General features: G+C 46.5%; 1 protein-coding gene across 1 annotated transcript; it reads right to left on the bottom strand.

Moving 5' to 3' along the window:
• Positions 1 to 473: 473 nt before the first annotated feature.
• Positions 474 to 10407, bottom strand: emilin2b (elastin microfibril interfacer 2b). Its single transcript, XM_034571880.1, has 9 exons — positions 10109 to 10407; positions 9843 to 9968; positions 9128 to 9306; positions 7222 to 9012; positions 1882 to 2091; positions 1741 to 1794; positions 1610 to 1660; positions 1416 to 1529; positions 474 to 1020 (listed from the first exon to the last, which is right to left on the bottom strand). Exons 1-9 carry the CDS (start codon positions 10234 to 10236, stop codon positions 683 to 685), a joined length of 2991 nt encoding a protein of 996 aa, XP_034427771.1. The 5' UTR covers positions 10237 to 10407; the 3' UTR covers positions 474 to 682.
• Between the last annotated feature and the right edge of the window lie 179 nt (positions 10408 to 10586).

Below are 10586 nucleotides of genomic sequence, written 5' to 3'. Positions count from 1 at the left end.
TAAAAGCTCAAAATGTATTGTGCAAAACTTATTTACCAACTGATTTTTGCCCAATAATTAACAAATTCAATGAACTGGAATTAAAATTGTAACACTTACAAACCATTAACATCAGAAATTAATTAGGTTTTTTTATATTAAAGGAGATATATTATGCGTCTGTCTCTTTAAGCCCCTCCCTTCCGATGAAGCCAAGTCTGCTCTGATTGGCCTGCTGGCTCGCTCTTTTGGGATTGGTCCACCGCTTCCAGCACGTGTAGGAAATGTCGGCCTCCTCGCTTTACCTGGCGTTGTTAGGGGATGTGCATGACTATAGGCTAGGTGTGCATTATGAACATGTGGGGCACTGTGATGTCATGGACGTATTGTGCGGATGTCTGACGACTGACCTCTGTTTGATAACTTTGAGGAACTTTTACATTCATAAAAAAACCTTTAAAGAAGAAGTTAATACGTATTGTATTTAATTAAATGTGTGTATTTGGTTGGTTTAGGTTGTAAACAAACCTTTACAATAAAAAATACAATTTCACTAATATAAATGCACTATATATTAGTACTCATGATAGAAATAATCTCTTACTTCGGTTCTGGCTAAATAATTTGTCTTTCCCTCGATAATACACACCGCACTGTGTCTATGGCTTATATAAGGTCTCAGCTGTCTCTGGAAGTGGCGGGGCTACCGTTTTGACAGGCTGGGGTAAAGAAGCACGGCGCTGAAAGACGACAGGATCTCAGAGGAGGAGAAGGCCGAGGTGGCGAGCTTCCCGGCCGTCAGGACGAGTCCCGCTCGGTCTCCTCGCTTCAGTGAGAGGACCAGACTCAGCGAGGTCGGACTGCTGCAGTTACACTGTTGGTGGGACGTTGGCACAGCCGCTCCGGACAGGAAACCCGTGGAGTCCAACCTCTGGATGCTCCGATTGGACACCGAGAGGACGGCCTCGACCTTCTCACCTCGCTGGGCTGCGAGCACGGCACTGACCAGGTAGCGGCCGTCTGTGGGAGCCGTGAAGACGCCTGAGGACGCAGGGGGGAGACATTATTACTTCATCATGCAGACTGGAGGAGGTGGGGATTCGAACCATCGACCTTCTGGTTAATGGACGACACGCTCTACCTCCTGCCCGATTTTCATAAACAATAAAATCTTCACTAGGCTTCTTGCCGCTGTTCTCTGGATCATTTATTCAGTATATATTGAATATTTTGACGTTTGAGCTTGTTTGTAGAACAAAACGTGGCCTTGGGTGTCGAAACAATTAATCAATTAATAAAAATAATAATTGTTATATGACTCACAGACCAGTGGGTGTCGCCACTTGGTTGCAAAAAAAATCAAATGCATTAGAGTGAAAAACCTGCGTCTCTGTGCTTCATGGTTCGGGCCACAGCGACTTAAATATAAAAGTTACCTGTGTGAGGGTCGTAGTGTCCTCCGTCATTGACCAACACCTTGTTGAATCGAATGATTCCGACCTCTCCTTGGAACGATGGAAGAGTCAGACCGGCTGAGAACGACACCTCACCTGAACATGGGAGAGGAAACTTCACAAACTAATAATCGTTACAGTGACAGAAGCAGGATCGATAATCAATCAATTCTGACTTGAACTCGTGGCAGGTTCCTGTGGTGAGGGTCCGTGGGGCAGGTTCATATCTGATGATCAAACAAAAATATTGTAATCCACCCTTTAGAGGCTTTATTGTATTGTATTGTTATAAAATCTAAGTATTTACCTGAGATGTGTGGCAAGCTGGTCATTAGTGAGTCAGTAGATTTGACTGGAGAAGCTGGGAATTTAACAAAACGATGAGAAACCATTAACCAGTGTGGGAAACATGCAGGACAGAGTTAATGCGCATGTGGGCGTCTCACACCTGGAGCTCCAGCAAAGCCCTGAACAGGCATCAGGCTGCCGCTGGTCCCCTGGGGCAACTTGGACGAGGTCATCTTGCCGGGGGGACCCGCCTCTCCGGTCTCCATCACAGGTGGCTGAGGGAGAGAGGCGTCCATGGGGACCACAGGCACCACGAGGCCTTTACTTGAACCCTGGGAAAGTCCTGCGTCGTCCACTGCGACCTGAACACCTGACAGGGACAGATACGGCGTGAGCGATGGGGTCACGGCTGCAGGTCAGGCCGAGACAGATGTGCGGAGGTCAGACGAGTTAACGGAGCAGCTGGTTTCTTAGAGAACCAGACCTCACCCCTCCTCACTCTGTAATATCTCCCCCATAAATCCAGACGAGGAGCTTTCAATTACGAGCAGAGGAGACAAATCACTGTCAGGTTTATGAACTTGTGACTATCTAGGGGCTGCAAGAGTCTAATGAACGTGACCTTTTAAAACAACTGTAGTTATCTGTAGTTGTGATTTTTAAATCTTGTGAACTAAGAATATTTAATGGAAACTTAGCAATGTATTTGGTGCAAGGACTTGATTATGTTTCAAAATTGTGAATTTTGACCAGAATGGCCAGCTGTGGTTTAGGAAGGGGGGGGGGCAGGTCGTCCACTAAACAGAAGGTCACTGGTTTGAGCCCCGCCTCCTCCTGTCCACATGCCAAAGTGTCCTTGGGCAAGACACTGAACCCTGAATCGCCCCCGACGGCTGTGACAGCATGTTGATGATGTGTGATAGAAAAATGAATGGGTGAATGCAACTTGTACTGCAAAGCACTGAGTGGTAGATAAGACTGGAGAAGGTCTGAATAAATAATGTTAATTTACAATTAAAGATTGGTAAACATAACTAATGGTAACCGTCCACATGTGGAAAACACAGGTTACATCCCTCCGACTCTGTAAAGTAGTGACACTTATCTGAACATCTAGATGTTTAACTGCAGGTGATTTAACTCAAAACTTAGTAAATAGTCCAAGATCTGTTCGAATCTGACGTCTGCACTCACCATAAATCAAACCTTGGCCCCGAGGTACCGTCTCTCACAGGGAAAACATGTAATTACATGTGATGTTGTCACTGTCACTTTGTGAAATGCAAGAAACGAGCATTTATGTTCAGGGTCAACTCTCATTAACAAACACAGTGATTATCTGAGCCTGTCTTTTGGACACAAAGAGAGACAATGACAGACCTCTGCCCTCATCATTCGACGATCATCTCTAATCTACATGTGCCGCTGCATTCCTGAGAACCACGGCAGAGACCAACCCTGGAGTTTATCAACAAATCAAACCTCCTGGCTCGAGGGCACTTAGTCGCTGTTGCTCTCTAAGCCAACAGGCCCCAAATCTGCTGCTCCGAGAGGGAACACCAGCACATAAAAGACATACCAGCAGCATACCAGGGCCCGGCCACATGTTCAATCACCAGAGGGCCTGTCCCCTCACCCCGGGAAAAGGGTCATTTAGTGCAGAAGCCAGAAGCGTCTGCCTGTTAAACACAACATGTGGAGCGGGACGGATGTGTAACCATATAAAAAGAGCACAGGGGGTATGTCTGCGCGTAGCCACACATGTGAATGTGTTTCATTGGTCTGCGTTTGTTAGCCGTGTTGCTCCTCGTATTTAAAGCACGTGCCCCAGTGAGTGGGCTTTGATGGGAGCAAATGAAAACGGCTTTCGGTACCTGGAGAAGAAGAAAGAAGAGGCGAGCGCAGGATGCATGCGAGGGAGTTTGTCGTGATGAAAGAGGTGAGCGGTAAACAACTGCAGCTGGATCTGCTGTGGACCATAAACCCTCAGCACAGAGCAGCATGGGAAACCCTCACTCTGTCGTTAGTCACTTATCCCCACCGCCTCCCACACCCTCCCCCGGGGACGCAACAGCCCCCTGTGCCACAATAAAGGCCATTTTCCGCATTACATACCACATTATGATGACTGCGGGGCAAGACTTGGTGTGTGCTCACTTTATGAGTCACTGTGACCGAAAACACATTGAACGCCTCAGACTTTGATTCAGGAAAAAATAAATCCAGAATTTATGGCCAAGCAGAAAAAGGAAAAGAGTCAGAACATCAGATAATGTGACACCGACACTGTCGCGTTAAATGAGCGGAGGCAGACAAACACTTCTGGACGAGAGCATTCTGTCAGGCCCCGTCTTGTTTCGGGCTCCTGAGGGTTATCAGGGTTGGCCGCTGAGCAGAGTGTGTCACCCGACAAGTCTCCTTATCCGTCGTTGACCTACGAGCCGAAACCACTGAGCTTTGTCAAAAGCAGGAAAGCATCTCAAGATGTCCCTATAATGGAGCCTGACTGAGCTGTGGGAAGAACATAGACGCCGCCCTGTCAAACACAATGAGAGCGATGTCCTTCAACACAAGTGCAGGGATCGGGAGAAATATATACGCTTTACATGTGGAGGCTGACACACGGAGGAAGTGACCGTCTCTGTGTATGTAAATACTCGTATACATGAGTATACAATGAGGGTCCAGAGTGGGCATGTGTTTACATTCAGTGATTCTCACAAAAACACTCAGTGTGAATCCTTCACGTGTTGAAAGCATTTCCTCGTAAAACATTTATGAGCAAAAAATGATTTCTTTAGAAAAATTCAAATTGTTATAGACTGTATAAACATGGACGACATGACGGTGAAGTGAAGCCAAATCATCTTGATCGCCCCCTAGTGGCTGACTCCAGTATAGGTAATAACCCTGCCTCCTCCATGTAGGTATATGGGACTGTAGACTATACATATAAAGATGGACGACATGAATGCTCAGTAAAAGTGTAATCAAACTGTCTCAATCCCCCCCTAGTGGCTGGCTGTGGTATCAGTCATAAAACCCGCCTCTTCCATGTTAGTGGATGGGACATGGGCCAAGCTGAAAAGTCATAAATACATGTAATACAATAATGTTTCCTCAATTTTGTTTCTGTCATTTTAAGTATACTGATGTCTCGTGATTGACTCATGATTGGTCAAGATCACGATCGGCTCCACCCCCCGATCGCCACTGCGCTCACTCCGGCTCCAAATGTGCCAGATGGCAGCGTTCCTGTCCAGAAAAGTTTGGCTTGATCTCTGGATACTGGGAGGAAGTGGGGAAACGTCATGTTTATTCACAGGCTATTGATGGACCAAAGTAAAACGTCAAACGCTAAATAAAGCAACAAAATCAGTTCAAGGATGACATATTGCATCTCTCCTCACCCCTTCCCTCACCCTCTCGTCTGAGGTTAATGGCGGGTATGACATCATGGTGAACACACTGACATGTTGCCCTGGGGACCCCAGAGCAGCTCTGGCTGTTTACACTATTTGTTTAAACAGAAAAGGAACTCAACCGTGGAAGTTTAAAATGTGAGAAAGCTGCAGATGGGACTGACGAAACGGGAGAAAAAACGTGACTGTGGACTGGGAGGAGAAGCAGTCGTTAAAATTTCTGTGTAGTCGCACCACTAAAAGAACAACAGAAGCATTTGGCTCTGAAATAAAGACGCCCACGAGTGGTCCTTATGAGGTTTGTTGATAAGCTGTGTGCAGATCTCCCTGTAAGGACCCCTCCAAGCAGTGTTTTCCACCCTCTTCAGATAAGCAGGGAGGGAGACATTAGGATGAGGTAGCAGAGACACAGAGCCAAGCACTGAGTGGCCCCTAACATCGCTGAGAGAGAGTGGAAATCATGATTAATCGTGCAGTACTTCCCAATGACAGAATGATGAATTAAATGCAAAATTATGACAAGAACCACTGGGTGGAGTGGCAACATTTCCCCACCAGTACTGAATCATTATTTGGCAAGAATGAGTAAACTGGCATCTGCAAACTACAGAGAGGAATCGGAAGAAAAGCTGAAACATATCTTGATGCAAAGCCTCTGGCTTGACTTGTAATGGGACCAGAAGAGGGACTAGTTCTTTCCAGCTCACCTCCCTTGGGACTCTGGACTGGATCGCATGATGCATCACCTGCCCCATAAACCAGCATCTGAAAACTAACAGGTCCCAGAGGAAGAGATTGGCTTGTAAACATCATGTGTGAGCTTCCGGTTCGCATTTACAACAATGAGGCTCCGAGGTCCAGCTCGGTCTCCTAGGTGGTGTCATTAATGAGCAGGCTCATATGAGAAGTATGCAACACATGGTCTGATAGGGAGAACTATCAAATATGCTCACAGCCACATGTCCAGCATCAGTGATACTCAAATGACAATGGATCCACATGTTGACGCTGAGTGTACAAGTTCAGCCTGATGTCCTCAAAGCAACGCAAATATTTTACACCCCGACCAATAAAAACTACACATATATTGGGAAAGAGATTGTGGGCGAACGAAGACACGAATCAAATCTTGGATGCACAAAAAAGCCAAGCGAACACCATGTCGTTGAGCCAAGGCATTGCTCAACACAAGTGGGCTCTATTAAATCGAGCATGTGTCTTCAATCAACCCAGCCTCCTTACACTCTCAAACACTGTTTAATGAAACTCCAACCTCATCTCACTCTCAAACACACAACGATACTGAAACCTCTCCAACCACACAGTCAGCCCCGGGACGAATAACCGGGCTCCGGTCCGAGTTATGATCTAAAAGGAAAGGACGTATTGCAGCTATTTGAAGTTCTACAATGGAAAGTTTTAGTGGGTAATAAATCAGATTTAGCTGGTATTTATAATAAACTGACAGGATGTGGCAGCGGCAGTAACCACAAGTAACGTTTATAGGATAGTAGTAAATGCTTACATGTTGTACAACAGTAGCACGAGTAGAGTCGGGAATGTCTGCTTTACATTAGCTAACATTAGCCAAGAAAAGCTATAGTGTTAATACCAACTAAGGGAGTACAGCAGCAAAACTGTTGAAAAGAGTGTGTTTTAGTGTTTCAACTTTTCATTTGCAAGATTAAGGACATCTCCTTCCGTCTGTCTGTGGCTCGAAAACTGTCCATCCTATAGGCTTCACACTTGGCCACACAAGACATTCAATATTTTGAAACGGCAATGACAACTGATTCGGATTCAATAATTCAGGGTTCTATGTACTGAATCTCTTTGTACCACAATGGTGGTGTTGCTTCAGGGTTCTGTGGACTGAGTCCCGCAGCCAATGTTTATTTGCCTTGGATAAATTAGTGCATGCTACTTTTGTAGTTTCAGAAGGAAAGCTGCAAACGGAATGATTAGAACGGGCACTGCACTAATTAAACGTTACATGGTGCTGCTATAAAAGCTAAATCATGGGAACAAAGTGATGGACCACACCATTAGGTGAGGATTGTTTTGAGTTTGCAGCTTACCTGTCTTCTCAGAGTTGTTGTCCGTTAGCACCTGAAGGTCTCTGGCTATGTTTGCGATGTGGTTCTGGAGATTCAAGCAAGTTCCCCTCACTCCTCCAATATCTTTTGTATGAGCTCTGACTGTGCCGTTCAGCTGGTTGACACAGGTCCACAACGCAGTGACGTGTTTATTCAGCCCCTCTTTGATTCTCTGGAGGCTAGCAGAGATCGGATCCAGCTTGCCGCATAAATCCTCCATGCGAACGATGCGGCTGTCCATGTGGGCAATCTCCTTACCAACGTCTTCAGTTTTTCCCCTGCACTCTTCGGCCTCGGCTTTCACCTCCGTGCTCAGCCCATCCAGCCGCTCTCTGAGCTCCTGATGCTGTGTTCTGTGGAGCTCTGAAAGGTCCTTGAGCTCCTGCTCAGCTCCTGTTTTAACTTGACCCCAGGTGGAGTTGAGGCTCTGCGAGGTCAGGGACTGCTGATTGACTACATCTGATAAGGAGTCCTCCAATATGCCCATGCGGCTTCTCATGGAGCTCAGCTCGTTGTGCGCATTCTCAATGTGAGAGCTGTAGTTGACGAGTTGTCCCTCAATGGCTCCAAGGCCATTTAACTTGACATTTAGACTCATCTCCATAGCATCAGTAGCAGTTTTGCAGCTCTGGAAATCTTGCTGAAGGTTTTCTGCAACAGCTAAATTAACCTTGTGCTCATTGGACTGTAACTGGTCCAAGATGTTGAGTCTGTCTTCCAGAGTCTGAACAGAGCTCTTTAGAGAGTTCATGTCCCTCTGCTGTGCGTCCTGACTCACCGGCTGAATCCCTGATTGGGAGTTGGTGCTTATATCTACCAACAGTGTGGTGAGTTGATCTTCCATAGAGGCCAGCTTGTCCTCCAGAGTCCCCCTCAAGTCTTTAATGGCCTCTGCCCGCTCTTTCCTCTGCTTTTCCTCCACCGAGAGGCACTGCTCTGTCACAGTCTTCTGAGAGGAGTTCAGATGGATCTCAAGGTTTTCTACACGAGCGAGAACAGAGTCAGATACACGAGTGCCTTCTTTTTCTGGATATTCCAGCTGGGTTTTAAGGTCCTGGATCTCCTGTCGAAGGTCAGTTTCCTTTGAGTCTATGAGCTCAGCCAGGCTCAGGTAATTGGCCTCTGTTCCCTCACATTGCTCCTGAACCGACATGATTTTATAATCACAAGCATTCTTCAAGTCTGCAAGTTTGATTTCCATGCCTTCCATCAACTCCTCTCTCAGAGCATGGATCTTAGCGTCCAGGTAGGCACGCAGGTCTGGATCACTGGCTGGGGGAGTAGGAGGAGATGAAGATGATGGATTCTGACCTGCCTCCATCAGCAGACGAATCTGTCCATCATGACGGTCGATGCGGCCCAGCAGGTCATCCAGGGTATTGGTCTTAGACGCTAGATCGTCTGTGACCTGGGTAATCTTGTTCATAACTTCATCCATTGGCGTTATCTCGTGGTTGGGGAAGATGTCCTGCAACTGGAAGGCGTGGGTTTCTGTGCCTCGTGCACCTGCAGGTTCTCTGACGTTATTCAGCAGTGTGATGAGCATTTTACTGGCGTCCTCCTGGAAATCCAGCCTCAGATTGGAGGTCATGTCTGTCATTCTTGCCTGCATGTCAAGGACCATCTGGGACAGTTGCTGCACCTCCTCCTCCAGGTGTTGAGCCCTTTGAGATCCTCCGTGACCCCCGAGTGGTCTCTGAACTGTCTGACCTCCAAAGTGCCCCTCCCCTACCCATGGATGATTTCTCTGGCCATCTGCTGGCTGCTCTGGAGCTATAGGGAGAAATCCCAGAGAGTTAGGAGACAGCAATATGGATTATCTTGCATTTTAATTTGTGCGATGGTGAATTTCATGCTGCATTTTCTCATTTCTAATCATATATTTTACCTTGTGGGACTGGAATATGTCCAGTGGAGGGTGCATGAGGAAAATTCTCTACTTGGAGTATCCTGAAGTCTTTCACCTCCATGCAGTCATGGCCCTGGTACCCCGGGCAGCACCTCCACTCCAGCTCGGTGACAGTCTTGTATGCAATCTTATACGTGGGCCTGAAGTGCGTCCGGTATCTGGAAGCATTTAAACAGAAAAACAGAAAGTACTCTGGTTTTCTACAAATGTAACCTTGGAACAACAAAGTACTAGTAAATAATGTTTGTTGATGACTGAGTCTAAACAAACAGAGCCACATTTGCAGTTAATTAAGCGTGCAGTTGGCAGGAAGCTGTTTCAGACTTGCCACCATGATTGAGTGGAAAGTCATCCAGTGATTGAGTGCATCTCAGGGTTTGTTGCTCAATCCACACTCAAGCAAAACAAAGACAGCCCATGTTTGCCATTCGTTAAATTTAACATAAATGCCTGAATATTTGTCTGCTTTATAAGTAAAAGACTCTTCTAAGAGTAAATCTCTTTCACATTAGTCCAAAAATTAAGAGACATTCGTTTCATATTCATGCGTAGACATCAATGTTAATGGTGGATCAAAACATCACTTGTGATTTTTCGGACCCACAATGTTTGATAGTAGCATGAAGTATCCCAATATACTGTTTAACAAAAGTAAAGAATATCCACCCAGAGTGCACGACTCCGGGGAACTTACATCACTTGTTGCGCACAGTCTGGCAGCTCCGGAGGACACGGGAACAGCTCCGGCTGCACGAAGCTGTCTGTGCCTCCCACGACGGCACAGCTCACGTTCTTGTGCACAACGTAGGCGCACCAGTTCCTGCAGAAACCCCGTGTTAATCACTCAGTTGCTGCATCCTCACACTAACACGAAGTAGAACTGGAGCTCATGAACACATAATTTTTTACACACATGCATTTCATTCATATGCAAAGTGTGTAATAATCCAGTTTACTCACTTGTTTCTCTGTCGTGCGTCTGTGCCAGAATACGCGTTTCCCTGGAACCTGCCGTGTTGGAAAGGTGTCCCAGTGGTGAGAGGGATTAAAATGAGAATAAGTGTAAAACCACAAAGTCCGTGCGTCATGGTTGAAATGTTGAAAAAGCTCCTCAGGTTGAGATCAGTAGTCGTGAATGTCTGCGGGATCAGTGGAAGCACCGCGGGTTCTTCCTCCTCTCGCTGGTGCGCACAAGCTCCTCCAGCGTCTTTGGATGTGACGCTGCGCAGACCCCCTCCAACACTGACGGACGTTTTCCGTGTTCTCACATCACACATACACACAAACACAGAGATCTCGTTGCCTTCCAGCATCAAAAAACCCCAAGATCATCCACCTACAGGATTTCCGGACGCCTACGTTTGGATAATGATGGTCTTTGTTCCCAAAATCCACCGCAATTATCCCGTGCGTAAAATGCGTGCCCAGATTTTATATT

This window comes from Hippoglossus hippoglossus, chromosome 20, assembly GCF_009819705.1.
Source record: "Hippoglossus hippoglossus isolate fHipHip1 chromosome 20, fHipHip1.pri, whole genome shotgun sequence".
Taxonomy (NCBI): domain Eukaryota; kingdom Metazoa; phylum Chordata; class Actinopteri; order Pleuronectiformes; family Pleuronectidae; genus Hippoglossus; species Hippoglossus hippoglossus.
This window is presented reverse-complemented; position numbering and strand designations above follow the sequence as displayed.